General features: G+C 45.5%; 1 protein-coding gene across 3 annotated transcripts in view; it reads right to left on the bottom strand.

Moving 5' to 3' along the window:
* Window positions 1-1725: 1725 nt before the first annotated feature.
* Window positions 1726-20430, bottom strand: part of RGS8 (regulator of G protein signaling 8) — a 43046-nt gene continuing 24341 nt past the window's right edge. For all 3 annotated transcript variants that reach the window (XM_073356604.2, XM_073356603.2, XM_073356605.2), the window contains 2 exons: window positions 11672-11838; window positions 1726-9367 (listed from right to left, as the gene is read on the bottom strand). In XM_073356604.2, the coding sequence (XP_073212705.1) occupies window positions 9185-9367; window positions 11672-11838 (350 nt within the window). In that variant the 3' untranslated portion in view covers window positions 1726-9184. The remainder of the gene's footprint in view (window positions 9368-11671; window positions 11839-20430) is intronic.

The following is a 20430-nucleotide window of genomic DNA, read 5'->3' on the forward strand; positions in this document are numbered from 1 at the left end:
GCAGAAGTGGCTTCCTCTGCACCTGTAATGTGTACAACAGGTAGGGGAAGGGAGACCCACTGCTGGTTCCAGTTGCAGTTGTGCTCCGCAAAGCTTAATGTCTTGGCTGACATTTCCTCCATAAGTAGTATGTCTGCTCTGCAGGAGCTAGGCTAAAGCAGAATATGCATCTTTTTAGTCTACACCCTGACTAATCCATTTGCAGATACAAGCAATAGCTGACATTTTGGGAATCCTTTGCATTATTCTTATAAAAGAGAGGTCATGCCCCCACAATATTTTTTTGCCTTAGACACTAGGCAGACTCTCTGAAGCTGATGACAATAGTAGATTTAGGTGTGCTGTCTCCTTCTTCAGCTCTGAACATGGACAGCAGTTCCTCAGGGGAACCTGAGGGACCATCCTTTGCTTTCCTTACATTCCCTCTGCTGCCAGCATCCTTGTCCCTCTCCTCCACCACTCTTCTTCCAACACAACTAGACCTAGGTTGCTGCATCACAAGGCAGGACTGTACAGAAGACCAACTGCTACCATGGGATCACTGAAAATCTCTGGGCCAGTCAAATCAATTCACAGGATGAGAATAGCTGGCAGAGGGGGAGGGAGATTCCGAGCAGATAGATAAAGCAGTGAAAGATCTTTTCTCCTCCTGAATGTGAGTAAAGAAAGAAGGAAACCCGCAGGCACAGAGGAAATAGTTTTCAGTTTGTGTTTATTACATCCTCACAGTATTTGCTACAGTAAAGGTGAATGACAGTATTCCATTTTACATTGTAATGACATAAATCAGTGACAAAGACATCAGCCAAATATCTCTCATGAATTGGGTCTAAGTGACTCTTTCAAACAAGAGCTGCTAATGTAGAGGGAACTCCAGATGGAAACCCTAACCACTGCCTTCATCTTAAACTTCCATGGCAAATAGGAAGATCTACAGAGATCAGCTTCTAGGTCCTGTCCAAACTGCAGTTGAAGCTCTGCTAACAACAACTCTGGTGTGCAGATACCATGGTGATGGTCATGGCATGAAAACCATAGAATAGACAGTATCTTAAAGAAGCTGGGCTCCAAGTCAAGCTGTCCTGTGATTCAATTTGCAATTCACTCCTCCCTAAGCTAAGGCTCTCATGAGTCCTTCTGAACCACACAAAGTTCCTGGAAGCATGTGTGGTTAGGAGGACACCTTAACTTGCATTCTGCTCAGGCCTGGTACCAAATTACCCAGCCTAGTAATACCAGCTGGTACTGAAAGTTCCCTCTCCCCATTCAGTGTTTTCACTGGCATCCTTATTTCTGATCCTTTTAATGAAGGATGCAGATTCAAGGTGGTATTGGTGGCTTTGACACAAGGAAAAATGGAAACCCAGGTTCCTGTTCTGATTGTAAAGAAAGGAAGAGAAACAATATAAGGGAGATGAGACACTTGGCTCACAGTTCTTAAAGAAGCCAGTTCCATCCCATGGATTACTCATTGCCTGCTCTCATTGCTGGAAATCCCACTGAGACCCATTCTGTTGCATAAGTAAATATAAAATCACACGTCCTTCTCCCCTCCCCCATCCCTTTTTAACTGGCAGGTGTAGACATGAGCAGAGCAATATACAGAGATACTCCTCATACTGCAATGTGGTTGGCTCTGCACTCTACAGCAGTGGTTCTCAAACTAGGGCCGCCACTTTTTCAGGGAAAGCCCCTGGCAGGCCAGGCCGGTTTGTTTATCTGCAGAGTCCGCAGGTTCAGCTGATCGCGGCTCCCACTGGCCGCTCCAGGCCAACGGAGGCTGCGGGAAGCGGTGCGGGCTGAGGGATGTGCTGGCCGCCCTTCCTGCAGCCCCGTTGGCCTGGAGCGGCAAACCACGGCCAGTGGGAGCCGCGATCGGCCGAACCTGCAGACACGGCAGGTAAACAAACCAGCCCGGCCCGCCAGGGGCTTTCCCTGAACAAGTGGCTGCCCTAGTTTGAGAACCACTGCTCTACAGGATGTGAAAGCAGAGCTGATCCTGATCTGCAGTGGTTTAGATTCAGCCTGTGGGCCCAGCAGCGTGAAAGGGTGAAGAGTACTGGGATACATACAGATACAAGAGCAGACCATTGAGTCAATAGCAGCTCCACCACTCTAGCTTAGCAAATTGTACTGTGAATACCAGAGAGGAAAATAAGCTGGGAATTGGACCACAGCCCATCTGGGTCAGTTAACTGGTCAGCTGGGCTTCAAACCCGACAGAAAAGGACTGAAAGTGTGAAGCAGTGACCGGAGACAAGAGCCTAACACCAGAGCCAAGACCTCCACAACACCCTTGGCTTGTGGATTCTCCCAAGAGCCTCAGACAGCCAGTCTCTCCTTACGTGCCTTTCTGCACAAATGGTTCATTTTTTAGTGATTAGAGACTCCGCCTCACAGTTCCCTTCCTTCCCTGCCCCCTTACCCTTCCACATACATGCCCTGGAGCGTCAACTGAGTTTATTACACAGCCTTGAATTAGAGGTACAGCTTTTTAATAAAGCCAAGGGGCGGTGCAGAGCAAAAATAACCCACCATGACTAAGCAAATATAAGAGACATCTGTATATGAACACAACCTTGTGGAAATTGGGACGCTAAAAGGAAGCACAGCAGTAATCCCAACAAAACAGCTATTGACTCCTAATCTAATAGTAGAACCAGAGTAACGACAGCACCAGCCCCCCCCCCCCCCACTTTGTCACACCCTGCCAGCAAACGTGGCATGTGAAGCTTTAAAGATGGAGAAAAGGGGACACAAAGTTAGGAACAAGCCAAAAGCTTCAGAATGCCCAACAAATGTGTGTGAGGGGGAAATCATTTCTGACGTAGCAGCAAACAGACCTTGGTTTCAGTTCCATGAGCTTTGACTTGTGTGTCAGAGCAAGTGCTGTATTAAGACATAAGATGACTACAGCAGCTCCAGCACAAGAGGTGAATGGAATGCAGCCAGGATGTGTGAAGCTGACAGGTAAGAGATGACAGGCAATTGGTGTGTAGGGACAGGTGACAGCTACACAGCAGAGTGTGTAGTGACAGTCAGAGGTATGCTGGAATGATATGAAAAGACAGCAGACAGGTATCTGGGGAAAATGAGAGGCATCATGAATAGGTATGTGACAACAGAAGACAAGTCTGTAGGGACGGGTATGTGAGGATAAATGAGAACCATGAAATAATAGGTATGCAGTGATGGCTAAGAGGTTGGTGAGAAGAGGGGAAAGGTATCCATGGACAAGAGGTATGCAGGGACAGCTTTGTGAGGATATTGAACGTGTGTGCAGAGATAAAATGAGAAGCAATAAGTACATAGGGACAGGTATGGGGAATGTGAGGGTAGGTTTATAGGGACAAGTGAGAGGCCTACAGGGAGAGGAGACAGATATGCACTGACAGGTGAGAGGCACTCAGGGACTGGCATGAGGTATGCTTTGATATTGCTCTGTATGCTGTAAACATTTCAGTTTTGTTTCTATATCAATGAACATTCAGTTCAGTTTGATATATGTGCTGTTACGGGTCGTTGGAAGCACAGCAGAACTTTACATTTCCCATTACTCGCCAATCTTACATACGCCGCAAAGAAACGCTAACAGCTCATTTTATATCACTTATGTGTTATCCTAGTCTAATGTTTACAGTCTAAATCACAGTAAAGATCCTCTACTGGAAAACATTAAATTTATATATAAAGCACATACACATTCGCTCCTACATGCACTCACTCACACATATATTCCTTCAATACTCAGGCATAGTCTATACCTAAAACTTAGGTCAATCTAGCCACATTGGTCAGGGCTTGTGAAAATTTTTGCACCCATAATTAGGGTGACCTACCCCTGTACAGATGCAGTCAAAGGAAGGATTCTTCCATCAGCCTAGCTTCCTGCCTCTCAGAGAGGTGGATTACCTACACTGATGGAAAAACCCATTCTGGTGATGTAGCGCCATAGTGTAGATGCTTCCTACCGTGCACAGCTGCAGTGCCATAGACTAGGCTGTAGTGTAGACATACCCCAAGATGATCAAGACCTGGACCTTCATACTTCCCAGTGTGGAAGGCATGGACTCATCAGTGCACTCATGTTTACATTTAAAGGGACATAGACAGCTTCAAATCTGGTTAAGCGGGGGAAAAGGTTAAAAGCAGTTTCAATGTCTACCCCGGCCTCTGTGTCCCTCTGAAATTTGGTAACTTTAAAATTGCATTTTCCTATTTTTAAAAGTATTTGCTCTTCCCTCTTGTCAGAGATCTTCACAAATTGACAAGCTGTTCAGGGGAAATATGCAAAGTGTTGTCAAATGCAGAGGTAGAAAGAAACAATTTTTTCTCCCACCCCTTTCGATTATAGCACCCTTCGTTATAACAATACTGGGTCCAGAATTTTCAGAGGGAAGTGTGATAAGTTGTTGATGCCCCTTTAACATAAAATAAGAGTTGAAGTAAAGGCAGGGTATTTATCTTTGAGGATTTATCCTTCTAGACTAGCGTAGTATTTGCAATGGCTGATGCTAAATCACTATTTTCTTCACGAGCTCCTGATTTTAAAGGAGGCGATTACATAACTTTCCTATTTTCATTCAATTCAAGCTGTCATTTGGCATAAAAACCAGCAAATTATGCTAATTTCTTGTGTTTAAAAAAAAAGGCTTTAAATCATTAGGTTGTTTTCTATCTGGCCTTACTGCCATGAATAGTAGTGGAGCTCAAGACAGCAATGTTGGTGAGAACCACACTGAGCATGCATCAGGAAGTCCTGCAGATATTTTAGCATGGGGATGGGCACTGATCTGGCCAGCTGCCCAGTCTGTTCCAAAACCTGCAATAGTGTCAAATTTTCCATAGCTTCACCCCAATCATCTTGTCTGGATGAAGCGATAGAAGCAAAGGAGTGGGAGCATACAGCTTACATCAGGTAAAATCACTCAGCCTGGGGAGGTCTTTGTAAATGGACAGTCAACTGTCTCACCCCCTCTAGTTGGTGGGAGAAACCTCCCTTCTCCTCCCCATCCCATATACTTTCCATCCAGCCCTCAGCTGTCTAGCTATACTTGCCCTTCATTCCCAGTCATGCAGAAACTCTCACTTCACTCCTTTTTTTATGCCAACTGGCTGACTCGACCTGTGCAATATTTTCTCACAATACTTCTATAGCAGGCTGAGCTCTCTGCTGAATAGGTTGGCCTCCCAAAGGGCTGGGAAGTACTAGCAGATACTGAGGATACCATCTGCTGAAGTATCCCCGGAGTGTTTAATGTGCTGTGGATGGAGCCTTTTTGGGTGCCTTATAAACAAGAAGTAAAAATGACCAACTTTCTTCTCTTTAAAAAGCACTGACTACGCATCCCCCACTAGCACTTTCACTTACATTCTGGTCTAGATGATACTTAATCCTGCTTCAGTGCAGGGGACTGGACTAGATTTATTAATGTTCCTTCCAGTCCTACATTCTGTTTCAATGATTCTTCACTTGGAAAAAAGGACAGAGTTGTGTATATATGCACCCTTTGCATTCACAGCCACAATATGTGGATTAATATAAAAGATAAGATATACATAGCCCTCCCCTGCCTTCACAATCTCAGCACTTTCAGTGTTGTCACTTATGGTGTCTGTCCCAGACCATAGTGTCATAAAAGACAGCTAAGACCTTTCAACCAGTACCTGAAAGGCACCATATAGGTATGCCTATCCTGTCAGATTGAGGAGTGTGCTCACCAGTTCAAAAGCTGTAGAATCACTGGTTTCATGCACCAGTTCACGTTCATGCAAGGAGTCACCTAGACACTTCTGCATTAAGGAGCAAATTCTGTGCATCCAGCTCCCATTGACTGCAACTTAACACAACAGGAGCTTCCCACATCTAAAGACAGCATAGCCCTAAATGAGGGTGCCACAGTTTGTGTCACAGGGAGAAGAGTTCACTGCAATTCCTCAGTAGCTCTCTCTTGGTGTCTGCCTCCACTTGCACAGAAAACACATTCAGAATGTTCCATGAACCCTGTGGAGTGATGTGAGTAAATTTTTTTCCCCAGCGTCTCTCAGTGATCTCCCCCACCGTCCCCCCTTGCACTTTTATCTTACACCTGCAGCACAATGGGGATGTATATGTGGTTTAATTCTGTTTAGTAGGACAAAAATATAGCCCAGGAATAATCAAAGAATAATTTCAGTCTTTGATTCCTTCTAGTGCCTTGCACAAGGTTCCTGAGATAGTTACCTCTGCAATCTTGTTTGCTAGGTTGACAAAATGTATAGACTAAGGGAATTCATGATAGATTCTAGAGCAGTGGTTCTTAACCTTTACTGCAGCCTGCACCCTTTTGGTTCTCAAAATACGTTCTTGCACCCCTTATCAAAATTCATTGAAGTAGGTCAGTTCTTTAAACCTAGATATATTTTTATTTGTATATTACAGTAATCGTTAAAATGTATAATATTAATAAATACATAGGTTTGATAAAATATAGTTGTACTTATGTGCCTGTGACTAATTTGTGTTTTCAGTGATTTACCTTCTAAAAAAAATCTGGCATGTCTCTCACCCCCAGAAAGGGCATCTCGCACCTCCAGGGGGTGCGTGCACCCCAGGTTAAGAACCACTGTTCTAGAGGTACTTTTAAAGAAAATAGATAGAGGGGCTGTACTATAGGGCCTGCCTTTGGGTGCAGATGTAACCCACACACCTCCTGGGTGTGGTGTTGTGTTCCATCTAGTGGCACCTAGTGAGACCACTAGGGATAGAGAGAGATAAAATGAGCCTGCTCTATAGGCTTAGCTAACAGCTTTTAGCTCATGTGGTAGAGGCTCATGCACTAAGCTCCAGAGGCCCCAGTTTTGATCCCACCCGCTGACAACCGGGATCTGTCAGCGTTACACAGGCTGAGTTCCACACACCTTGCAAACCTGTGTTCCAGTCCCTGCCATTTATTTTACAATCCAGTTGTAAAGGACATCGGTAAACAATGGTTCTCAGATCATAGGTCTCAATGCCCTTTCTGATGGTCCCTCTAATAGAATGAAAATTGACCCATGAGAGGGTCTCTCTCTTACAAAGTGGTCTGCAAAATGAAAAGTAGAGAATCACTTACAGCACAAACAGTGCTGTCAAATGCTGTAAGGTAATCTTTCCTTAGAAAACACATTTTCCCTATACAGCATATACGCTCTGGTGCCTAAGAACTCTGACCTGCTGCACATGACTCTGAAATGAGACAACCATGCTCCCTACCCTCATTGTGATTCCAGAACCACAAATACCCAGTCACCTGGAGCCCAAGTGTCACCACCATGCAAAACTTTGGTTACTGGTCAATGGCAATGGCATATGAGTGAACTCCTGTTCAGTAAAGCTAAGCCCCTCCACACCTAATCATGCATCAGCTCTCTCTCTCCTCTCCCCTTCCCATTCAGCCCGAGTGTCAATTCCATCCAGTGCTCACATTATAGAGATAGGACTGGGAAGACATTTATTGAATAAAAACAGCAATGCACTAACAAAACCGTTCATCCTAACGAGAGAAACCTCATAATGACTACAGAACAGAGGCTATACATCCAGCAGCTTCCCCGGCACAGCATCCCTCCAAACAGAGCTTGAAAGCTGTGTCCTACCTAATGCATGGATGTGCAATACCTTTTGAGACCCATGCAGCTTTTCCCTACTTTGCTGTGTGTAGCTTTAGACTCCAGGCCATCCTGTTTACTCAATTTTGAATCAAATTTTTAATCCAAACTTTTTTGGATAGCAAACCCACAAACCACCCTAAACATAGAAATTGGAGCCTACTGTAAATTTATTTATGCATAACTTGGTGGTTGTGTGACACAGTTGATGTCTGTGCATAATCTTTCCTTAAGCTATGCAACAAAAATATGGAAAATACAACAGCAAATAAGTGTCTTATATACTGCTTCAAAACTGGACTCATCCAGTGCATGACATGTTTCCACTGCCTTGTCTGTTTTCACAGTAGGGACCACGTCTCCATATTTATCTGTACAGCACTGAACACACAGTTAGCAATCAATAAATAAAAGCAATCTATGGACAATAAATACAAATAACTTCAGTATCAATGTTATCAGATGCTGCATGAGGTCAGGACAGAGGCTGTTTTTAAGTGTTGTGTGTGGTGTGCTACGTTGCACACAAATCCCTTTACAATTACCTCTCCCAGTCATGCCCAATCATGCAATGCATGAAACGTGTGTTCTCACATAACAGGCAGCTCCTACGTTCCCCTTTCTTGTTAGGGATTAGCATGATGGAACATCACATGTTGCCTCCCAACACTACAAAGCTCTTCTGGGGCAAGAAGTATCTTTTTGTTATGGTTTTGGTATAGAGCCTAGCACAGTGGGGCCCTGCAACGTGCCTGGGGCTCCTATCTGCTCCCACAAAACAAATCAATCAAATAATAATTATAATTTGTACTAGAACCATTTCTAGTAAGGGCTTTTGGTTTGGCCTCCTGGGGAGGAAACTTTGGCTCCTTGACAATGCATGTGAAAATAACATTCAGCTTCCCTCCCCTAAAGAGAAGGACTTTAGGGTTGGGGGGCATCATCAGATAGGGAGGGGGTGCAGCAAGATCATGGCTGACATCACAGTGTGAGCAACAAAAATGGAAGAAAGAGCTGACTCAGTTGATCAATTCTACCCGGGGAGACAGCTCAAGGCCTGTAGCTTTTGGAACCCCATGGTCTCTAGCTTGGAGTTCCAGCTGCCCACGCCCTCACATGATCGACAGCACTGCTTTGGATTGTGCTCAGTTACATGACTGCCCTTAGTGTCCCCTCCAAATATGTGAGATAGGTGAGCGTGGGGAAGAGGTCTGGAGGGATGGAAGTTCATATTGGCATTATTTACGAACTAACCAGTGTAGTAAGTTTTGGGAAACCTGCTTTCTTGATAGATGACCCAGTGCACCACAGAGGACATATTTATGATCCTGAATAGGCCAGAATCTGCTAGGTGCTACCACTAGCCAAACACACGCACAGACTCTACAAAGAGTCCTAGTACTGCGTTTGGGTCACACTCTGAAATGGGCTCCCCCTTTCTCTCTCCCCTTCCTCCTTTACCACCGCTTTTTTTAAACACCAATGAAGTTTCACATTTGGAAATGGTTTTGGCTGCCATGGGAAGCTTATGGTTTCTGAGGGTCCCATCCCTGCTCTAGCTGAGCTTCCTCTGGGTTTGGGTCAGCAGGTCTGTGTAAATTTTGGATCTCAGGAACCTGGGGTAAGAGTCTTTCTCCATGAGGCTGCGCACTTTCCCCTGGGCCTGGTCAAAGCAAGATAGTGAGGGCTCCTGCACATTATTTCTTGTCACCTCTCGTGTCTGGAAGTCTATGTTCACCTAGGGAAAGAGACAACAAGAAGAATTATATAGAGTAACTCTGCTTTATATAGTTAAGAGTGTATGTTTGTCACAGCCACGACTAATAACACAACAACATAACCTTTTGGGGTGGGAGAGGGAGGGATTCATAATAAGTCACTGCACAAATTTTCTAATTTAGGTGGCTTAAGTTAAGCACTTCAATCCATATTAATTTCAATATTAGCTGTGTGTGCTTAGCACCTCTGAAAACCAGACCATTTTTATGTAGGTGCCTAGGTGTGAATTTAGGTGCTTAACTTTAGGCACCTACTGCAAGTCTGAAAATGTTGACTCAGAGTCTTTGTCACCCCAGCTATCCCATCACTCATCAAGACTCCTATGAATTTTTACAAATTTGGCTCTCTATACATTTAGTGTGTAGAATAATGAATTGTTAGCAATTTTAAACTGTTACTAAAATCTTATTAAATAGCTTTAAGTTATTTTTGTTTTACAATAAACTGTTTGAATTTTCTCATAATTTCCCATGACAACTACTTACTAAAAAATATTGTGCCTCGACTTTTCCATTTTAAACCCCCTAAACGCATAATTTTAGCATTTTTGCTGTGACAAATCTATGAATTTTCCCAGATTTTTGCCCTGACAAACAGCCAGGCTTAACTGTGGTTGTCATGAGAAAGATGGCTGCAAAGCAATTCCTGTGTGAGAGAGTTTGCAATTATTAATCTTTTGAATAGGGAGGCTTCTGTGGTACACAAATATAGTGCAGTCAAGAAAGGAAACCTTTATCTGTGCCTCCCCTCAGATGGTTACAGCATTAGTTGGCTGTGCATCATGCTGGTGGGTCATTTAAAATTTTGATACACCAAAGGTCATGACTGTGCGATCTGATTTTAGGAAAGACCAAACCCTTTAGATATCATAGGGATCGACACCTCCTAATCTAACCTAAACCCAAGTGTCTAATCCCAGCTGGAATGCATTCAGTGCCACAGGATGCTGGATCACCTCCCACTCCAGTTGACATAATCAGAAAGACTGCCATTGACTCCTGTGGGAATTCAATTTGGCCCTGTAGTCAGCCAAATCTCAGCTTGGGCTTGAGCCAAAGTACCTTTGAGTCTCTTGCCCCTGGGTCCCCACCAGGAGCCCCGACTCCTGGGCAATCTTATTGTTCCCAGCAGAAGCTCAGCTCACTCCCAGGGTCTTTTCAGCATCCAATTTATAGTCTCCTTGACTCTAGCCCCTGGGTGCACTTCCCAGGACTTATCACAGTTCATGGCCTTTTACTTATACCAAGATTGTAGTGTCTATCTGCCTCAAATGGGGTGGGGCTTGAAGGAAAATGTTAGCAGCTGCCTAAGGCTCAATTTCCCTTGTTGCTGGAGCTCACTAGCATGCCCTAGAAGCTTCCTTGTTCCTGGAAAAACTCCCCCCTTGGCCAGGATCACCCTTTTAAGCCCCACTTCTACAGGCGTAGCATGTTCTGCTGGTGCACCTAATTGACAGTCCCTGATTGCAGGAATGCTCGTTAGCCTTTCCACCAGGGGGATGGGCATGTGCCCCATCAGAGGCCCCAGATTACCAATATTAGCAAGTCACAAGTTGTGGGTAAAGTCTGAGGTTTTCCCCGCTGGAAGCCCTCTTGGAAATCGGGTACACATTCACTAGAGGAATCTGTAAGCAGGCCCTCTCTGAATAAGCAATATGACATCACAATGCAGGATATAACATCATAAACTGTGACTATGTTAAAGGAGAATTCACAAGTCCAAACTCTAAATTGTGGCTACACTTTCTATTCAGCACAGTGTGCTATTGCTCGTAACTTTCAGCAATTATAACAATGCTGAATAATACAGATTCAGAGGGGTGTAGGGCCTAGATTGCCACATACTCCCTAACTCTTGGAGATTCAACAGGTTAGAGCAGTTGCTGGGAGTGTTGTTGAAGGCAGTTTTGGGGACCTATAAGGCAATAATTTTGATACTTGTGAAAGAATGAAGGAGTGATGTCTCTATCTGTTGATTTGCAGAGGTTCCCCACTGGACGCTTTGGGATGCAGGCTGCAGTAACTCAAATATCCAGACACACTGGCCAACAGTAGCCAGTGAAATCATTGATCGGCTCATTACCTCTGCAGTGGTCCCCTGAAGAGTACAAAATCCCAGCACTGGGGATATGAGTCACTGGTAATGGAGAGAGATGTGGCAAACATGATGTACCCAACCCTCCTTTCCTTCCCCTTGCCAAGTGAGTTTCCCTGCAATACCTGTCTCTCAGATTAATCCCACCAGAGTGTGTATGCCTACCAACCTCTCGAGGAGCTTGCACATCAATGAATTCTTCAAAGATCCTGTGGGCTTTGGATGCCAGTTTGGTTGTCGACCGGGTCTTTTTGAACTCCTCACAGGCCAGCCAGAACTCCAGATTCTCCTCGCTGAACTCTGTCTTCAGGAAGGCGCGGAATGTAGCCACCCCATCTACAAGGGGGAAACATTGGATTTATGGAAAAAGGGAAGCAACTTCAGACCAGGTAAGACCTCTTTACTGTATATCCCACTATTCACTATTCCCAACAAATACAATCCCTATTTGTTTCAAAATCTCTGCCATTGGCACAAAGAGACTTAACTGTTGATCATGTGTTTTTTCTACAGCAAGCTCAATTACTGTCCTCCACAGGTTACACAGTTACATGAGGTTCCCATGTGGTTAAAGGAACCCCCTCCTGTGCTGTTTTTTAATCAGTATTTTGCTAGGAATGTAGGCAGAATTTCAAAGGGAAAATTTCAGTGGGATTTGAGAGCCTAACTCCTATAGGGTACTTTGAAATTCCTAGGCTCAAGTTATACATTCTGCTTGCCATACAATTGTTAATGCCTCACTTTGTAAAATACAGTTGTCACTCGGTAAAAAGTTTATAAAATATATCATTTGTGAACTTGTCTCCTTTTACATCTAGGCTTTTCATTACTTTGATTTATTACCTTGACACGTTTTTAACTCTTATTTGTACATAGGAAGTATCTTAGAATTTCTAACCATAACAACTACAATAAAAAGAAAAAGGAAGGAACACTGAGGGGTTACCACCTCTCTCTAGCTAGGTGGTCAAAGTGCTCTTATCTCTTTTAGTGTTTAGCAATTGTGAGACTTAGATAACGTTTCTGGCTAGCTCAGGTTACAAGTTATGATTATGAAAATTTGGCTAGGAAATTGGAGCGTTCTGATTTCTGTGCCTAGGTATATTTATAAAAAGGGGCACATGTAGACACAGCCACTGCATTTATTTTCTCTGCATGTGGGATCCAACCAATTCGGGTCTGGAACAAGCAGAATTGAAATCAATGAGCGTTCCACTCACTTATGGCAGAGCTGAATTTTACCCTTTCAGAACTTTCCTGTAAGGTAGGGCCATATAAGAATTTTTATGACAGGAATCCTTCTTGACCAACATTACCACATTCCAAGTTTGTGTCTAAAAACATTTGTGGGATGGGACAGGGAATGCAGTCAGTGAGGGGAAAGAAGTGGTCTTGGGGAAACTGACGGAACGTCCCTCCTACTCTCCCTGCCCTGAGTTTGGGAGCTAAGCTCCCCTAGAGCTCCCCTTCCTCCTGCCTCTTCCTGGGCTGATGAAATAAGAACTTCTCAGGCACAATAATCTAAAGTGGGAGCAGCAGGAGGGGCTGGTGCTTGGCTGGGGATATGATGGGGTTCTAATCCTTCCTGCACCAGTACCAGACGGGAGCTTCCTTTCTGACTCTTTTCTTTCCCAGAAAGATCAATCCCCTGCCCTTCCTCCCCACTTCCAATGGGCAGAGATGAAAAGTGACAGTCTGCTGCCTCCAGCTCCCCCCTCCCCCCCCATGGCAGGGGAAAAAGAGAAACCCTGCCCCCGGCCTCCCCTCCCCTAGCCAGAATCCAGGAGACACTGGGGTTGCCATCTCTGAGATGCAGAACCCCACCCCCACATCAGCCCGTAAGGGAGCCCTCCTGCTGCCCCCTATCCAGAAGCCCCTGCCTCAACCACTCCACTCCTGGCAAGACTCGGGTCTCAGGTGTTTTTGTGACAACTTGCATTTGGCACGGGCAGAAGACAGGCTATTGGGCTAGATGGACCAATGGTCTGACCCAATATGGCCGTTCTTATGTTCTGTCCCCCTTCCCAGACCCCAGTGTTGGGAGGAGCCACTGCGGTTTCAGCAGCTTGAAGACGTGGCACACACCCAGATGGCAGCCGCTCTCCCAGCCATGTGGCATGCATCGTAGTTACAAAATCACTGTGTGGACATGCATGTGCACAGCTTTCAGGGAAGGTTGGTCCCAAGTGGGGGAAAAAACCCCACACGTTAAATCTTTTCACTGGCAAGGCAGTACAAAAACTGTCCAGGCTGGTTAAAAACCAGCCAGCTGACAACCATTGCCGCCACTGGGACACAGAATGGTTCCGTCAGCTCCCTCTCCCCTCTTGAATGTCTCATCTAAGTGCCTTATGCCTTCCAGTAACCTCGCATGCATTCCCCACAAGCAACTGAGAATGGTTTTATGGGAGCTGGGGTGAAAGTGCCTCTTCCTGCTTGCTTTTAAATAGCTAATGTGAGATTATGGACAGAAAGGGGACACAGGGATGAGATGCTCAGCTACAGCTGTATCACATCAACTCTTTGGAGTATCATTTTTTAGTCTTCTTACTGCCTAAAGAGAGGGGGAAATGTGGTCTCAGCAAGGTGCTGTGCCAGCTGCAAAACAAGGGCTTTTGTTGTGCTCACAGCAGTGCTGCTGAAACTGAATGTTGTGATTTGGATACAATGGACTCTACAGCTCCAGGTGCCTGAGGGAGACATTAGCCCCTCTCCAAGCCAACTGTGCAGGGACATGCCAGAGATATGGCCGGGGCAGGAGGTGTATCAGGAACGCACTGCACTCAGGCTGTTGTGAGCTGCTCGATGGCTTCATAACATGATGTTGTAGGCATCTTGAGATAGAGATGCTGCTGAGGCTGCTCTAGCTTACACCAATGCTTGCTCCACTCCCCGGCTGACCCCAAAATGCTGGAGGCAAGAAGGTGGCACACAACGTGTGCCCTCTTCAAAATCTAGTACCCAGTGTCTTTCCTGGGGAGGTAGGGTCTCAGTGGGAAGGTGAAAACTCAGGAACAGATTAGGGAATCTATTCGGCAGTATGGGATAGCAGAGAGTTTGGAGGAAACAGACGTTTGAAGGGAAAAAAACAGCAGATCCTGGTGCCATAAGGCTCTTTGTATGTAGCTGGTTCCTGTAATGTTTGCCCTTAAACATTCCATAGTTGGTTAGTGGATACTTTGCTGAAGCTTTTTACAACGACGATAAAGAGCTTTGCAATATGCTTCTAGACACCCTGCCCCTCTTTTCTGGTCTTGATTCTCTCTCTGCTTTTTGACATCCTTAGCATTGACACAGGGGTCACTCTCCAAAAACAGAAGCCTTGCCAGGGGACGTGATGAACAGAGCATAATGTCTGGTAAAAGGAAAGGCTTTCTCATGATTGATGCAGCATGAAAGACCTTTGCTTCAACCCTGCTCCAGAGAGCTGCCTGGGGCAGCAGCTGGAACCAGAGGGTCTCTGCACAGTTCTCTCCTCTTGCTCTGACTTTAGTCAGTGGCGTTTCATTTCTAAATAAATATAGAAAGGGGTTGGATATGAGTAGTGGACATTTTTCTCTTCCTGTTTGTACTCTGTCTCCTTCCCTTCTATTTCCTCTCCCCCCATTTTCTCTCCTCTCCATAAACTTCCTCGCCCTCCCTCTCCTGCAGGTCTCTTGCTAACCCCCTTTTTTCATTCTGTCCCTGTTATTTTCTCCCACCCTCTTCACTTTCCTTCTTTTCACCCTCTCTCCCCGTCTTTCCTTCTGCTCTCCTCCCCGCACTCCCTCTCTCTTCTGTCTATTCCTTCTTCTCTCTTTGTTGCCATCCTCTCTGTTTCTCATGGCCTTATGCAGGAGAGACTTCAAACCAAGGGGCCCCCTTGCTGTATGAAGTCCCACTGCTAACTTGCACTCACTCATAAGAGCTGATCCCCCTCCTGACTTCCCACAGGCTTCTGCCTCCCCCATGCATGAGCTCTCTGTATGTGGAGAAAGCCCTTCTTTTTAGATCAGTCAGCTAGGATCATTCTGAGTTGTTTGGGAGGCTGGAGGTGATGGAGGAGGGATCATCAGAGGACTTTCTTGGGAGGGACTTCAAAACCTAGGGCAGCCCTGCTCCATCTCCCTTTTTCCTTCCGCTTCTGGCTGATTTCCACCACTTACATTCTCTCACTGTGTGGCCGATATAAGGTATGCCTCTGTCACTCTCCCCATGGGTACTCAGAGTTGTGAGGCACCTCACCACCACCTGCCCTTAGCGTGAAGCCGTGTTGTCTGATAACTCAGCTCTTTGGCCAGAGGCTGTTGGTTTCATAGACAAGCACCAACTTCTAGGTCTCTAGCATCCCCCTCTGCAGTATCTAGCTCCTATCATTGGGCGCACTCAGAAACCGCCAGGTGAGCTGTCCCTAACGGGACAGAGTACACACAGCTTGGCTGGAACCACTCAGGATCAAATTCTTTAGGACAGCTCAGCCCTGTGACACATACCTTTATTTACAAAGATTTAGATGAAGATCAAGTGAGCAAGGATAATAAAAAAGGCTTACGTATAAAACATGCTTCTTAGAGTCTAAGCTTAACTCGAACTGGCTAAAATCCTTGTCTAAGCAATTTCTCACCTAAGGCCTCCCAGCATCACTAGCCCAATATGGCCAGGATCCAAATTTTATGGATACAAGAAGTGCGGTCCTTTTAGCTCCTCAGTGAAGGATAAGAAAGGCATCCTTTCCCCCTCCTCTTTTAGGCCAGCCAATCTTTGAAGTGCACTCCCATACAAGCCTCTTCTCCCCTGTTGCTAGTTTGTGTTCCCCCTGTTTGTTTCATATCTCCACCATCAACGTGTCTTTCCTGTTGATTTCACATGCGAATATGGTTTCCATTGTTTTGGCTTAATTTACATGTGACAGAGGGATGTACATATTCTCTCCTGTCTGGAAAAAAAACTATTTGTCAACTCGTCCTGGTTACATAATTTAACACCTACTTTAGTAGGTACACGTAACTCCTTGCACAGTGACCATACATACATCTCTTAATGCTTATGATGACCACTATGATATAAGCTTTCACTGGATACCTCACACAACAGTCTTTATCGATAAAAACCATGGCAGCAATTTTGTTCCATGTAGTGAGTGTGTCAGACATGATAGGAGTTGCTGAACACTGAACCCTTTGCCAGTTGGCATTGAGGGGTTGTGAGGGCACAGCCTGTGAGAGTGAACAACAGATTACTGTGCACTGTAAGACAGCTTCCATACTGTAATGCTGCCCTGCAGCTTAGGGTAGGAAGGGAAGAAGGGAATTGGAGAAGAGCACTAGAACTAACAGAAGTGCCAGGGTGGATTTAGGTCTATAGAATGTTGTTCCCTGAGTCGGACCTTGGCCTCCATGCTGAGTTTAAGACCTGCACACTCATGAAGAGAATCATGGAAGCGTTACTTACCAAAGGAGGTCAATATCTTTGTTTCAAAGCACTTCTCACCCAAATGAGGGGACTCTGGCAGCACAGTATCCCCAGGACTATGTCAGGTTCAGTACTGACTTGAACAGAAAACCATCATCTACTGAGTCACCTACTGAAGTATCAATTAAAGAAGCACGGAAGCTAGGAAGTGTGATATATAAACTACATATCAAAGATAAAGTGAAGAAAAAAGAACAGCACTGGGAGTCTTCAGATGGCACAGCACAGTGCATCCTTAGAATATACAGACTACCATCTCCAAGGACATGGCACTTTAAGAAGGTATAGGTGTACTTATTTAGGGGCATGATCCTTTAAAATAGTTCTAGTATACTTATTCAGGCATCTGACTCCAAAAAGCTTTGGGTGTAGGGATTACCTGAAACCAAATGGGGAAGCGATTACTGTTGGAGCAGACCTAATGAAGACACTGCAAAGAATTCCTCTAATGGGGGAGAGCATCAAAGCCCATAAGAGGACCAGATCTGGAAGGAATTTGCAAGTCTGTGAGAGCAAAGCAGGGCTGTCCTTAGGCATAACCAGCATATGCGGCTGCGTAGGGCACCCAGAAATTTGGAGCACCACTGTGACCATAGGTACCGACTTCTCATCTTGCCAGGGGGTACTCGACACCACCCTTCTGCTCCAGGCCCCACCCCCACCCCACCTTGTCCCCTGAGTGTGCCCCGTCCCCACTCCCCCCCATCCCTCCCGGAGCTTGAACGCCATAAATCAGCTGTTCGCGGCACTCAGGAAGCACTGGGAGGGAGGGGGAGAAGTTGGTAAGCAGGGGGCCGCTGGCACGCAAGAGGCATGGCAGGGGGAAGGAGGGGAGCTTGGTGCTGGTGGGTGCTCTGCACCCACTAAATTTTCTCCGTGGGAGCTCCAGCCCCGGAGCACCCACACACGGAGTCCGCACCTATGACGGGGACAGCAGGTAAGAGCGGGTCGATCCCCCCACATCCAGCATGCGCTGCAGCCTCCTTCCTAGGCAGAAGGCAGGGGCTGGATTCATAGAGCCAAATGCACCAGCATTGGGGCACCAGTTGCACTGAGATGGGGCAGTATAGGGGCACCAGTATTCACAGAGCCAAATGCGCTAGCGTAGGGGCACCAGTTGTGCCAGCATAGGGGCACCAGTTTAATAATACTGTGTAGGGCCCCATAAATCCTACGAATGACCCAGGAGCAGAGCAGCGAAAGGCTAGTCCATTCTCCTTTCACTCTTACTCTGTGAACACAAGCCAGGTCCCAAAGTCATTACTTGGGTTTTACTCACGTCTCATTCGGCCATGATTCCCATTGACTTCAGTGGGAGTTTAGCCTCAGCCTCACTAAGGACTTCAGTTTATGTCCCTGTGTACCTGCTCCACCTTCATGCTGATCCCTAGAGCTGTAAGGCGCACCGCGGATCTTGGGGAGGGATTGTGCTAAGTATACTTATTTCCCAGACAATTATCTTTTTCCGAGATCCTCCTGGGGTGCTAAGGCTCCCCCTGTGCTCCCAACACAGGGATGTGCCTAAAAGTATAATCTAACCTATGAAACTATAATCTAGCCCTGTATGCTTTAAGTAATTATCATATTTGGCACTTATGTCACTGATTTACAGTGCTGTACAAACATTAATGCATCCCCACAGTTCATCTGTGAACTAGATAAGTATTATTACTGTCCTTGTGTAGATGGGGGCAGTAAAGCAGGCACGTTCATAAATTTTCCCAAGGTCAGTAACAGAGCTGTAGTTAGAACTCAAAGAGTTCCTCACAACCAACGTTGTGTTCATTCCCTTAGAACGTGGAGAGTAGATTGACTAGAGCAATAAGGGTTGAAAGGAAGGAGCTCTGCAGGCTAGTGAATGATGAGTGGCAACTAAGGAAGGCCTCAACATCTTGAGAAGATCCAAGACTAAAGGCTTAAATCATTCAGGCAGACAGCCTAATCGCCAGGAGTCTAGCCAATGCTGGAACGCGAAGATTAATGATTATTTATGTAATGTTTGTATTTCATGCCATAGATGTGATTGGCACTTAACCTAGGAAACAAAGGCATAGGTTGAGATTTTTAAAGATATTCAGGTGTTTCTGCACTTAGCACTGCAATGCCTATGTTTCATTTTTCAAAAGGAATTTAGACACTTAGGGGTCTAAATACTGCCCTGTTGACGCTGAATGAGGTGAGGGTACAGGAACATTTCTTATCCTAGTAATTGCTTTGATGAATTTTAGACTCATGTCAGTAGCACAAAGCAGGTACAGTGCTGTCCTAGCTCAAAAAGAGCCAGAAGGAGATGGGAATCTATGGGAAGAAGGGCAAAGAGTGATCAAGAAAAGGCAGAAAAAGGATAATATGTCAGAAGAGCACAGAGATCACACAGTACGGAGGAGGGAAAAATAACTGTCACAAAACTAAAAAGGAAACATACATGAAGGTTTTTCCATGTCTCTTTGTTGAAAACAGATTGAGGGTTTAAGGACAGTTTGTCCTGGTGGATATTGGACAAATGACAAGCCACGTGTCCAGCCCCGTGAGAGATACAGAACAAGATGCGCCATTGCTTGCATCTCCGCTGGCATACTGTCAAAAGGAATCTCCATCTGGCTGGCCAGACCATGTCTCCTGGGCATGAGATACAGAGAGAGGCTACTCTTCTGTCACTTACTGAACACACACTCTCCAGGCCAGACCAAGCTCCCGTCTCATGGGAGTCATCATTAACCTTAATGGCATGAACTGGGAAAAAAATGTCCAAAAACAGCACATTAAAGTCACTTCCTGGTAAATGTACTAAAAGCACGTCGCATTGACTACAGAATCCCCTTCCTATGCTACCGAACTTCCCTGAGGTTTTCTCCTCACTACTTGCTTTTAGAAAATGAAAATTTGACATTATTGTGCACTATGCAGAGCTCTCTGTCCTGTCCCTGGCAAACAAGGAGTTAATAGCAACTCAGGTGCTCCAGGGCAGAGCCATAGGAGCAGTTGCTCCTGGCTTGAGAAGGTAGAGACTGCCTGGGAGAAGGTTGTTCCCTGGGCCAGTGCAGCCCCAAGCCAAGGGAATATTTGTGTATTATGTTTTGAGGTTTTTCTGTGATGGGAAGAGAGAGCACTTGCTGCAAAAGGGGAGCTGGCTGGCTAATCCTGTGCTTCTGAACTGCTCTGCATCTCCAGCAGGTAGATACGCCGCATTAAGTTGTTTACCTGAAAGTATCAACAGAATTAAGACTTCAGCCACTCTTAACCGGTTGGCAGCAGTTCCTTTAAAACAGTGTTAGAATGATGGAGGTGGAGTCACGTGCTAAATCCCCAGACTAATGCTAAAGACAGATGCCTGCTGCAGAGCTGTGTATGATTAGAAGCACATGAGTTGTGCTGCCTCCCTTGTTCCTGATCACGTTCCAGTGTCAATGCTGATGTCTTTTTATATGATCTGCAGACTAGACAGTTGGAATCATTCCATTTCCTTTATCCAGTAGG

Source organism: Lepidochelys kempii, chromosome 8, assembly GCF_965140285.1.
Source record: "Lepidochelys kempii isolate rLepKem1 chromosome 8, rLepKem1.hap1, whole genome shotgun sequence".
In the NCBI taxonomy this organism is placed as follows: Eukaryota; Metazoa; Chordata; order Testudines; family Cheloniidae; genus Lepidochelys; species Lepidochelys kempii.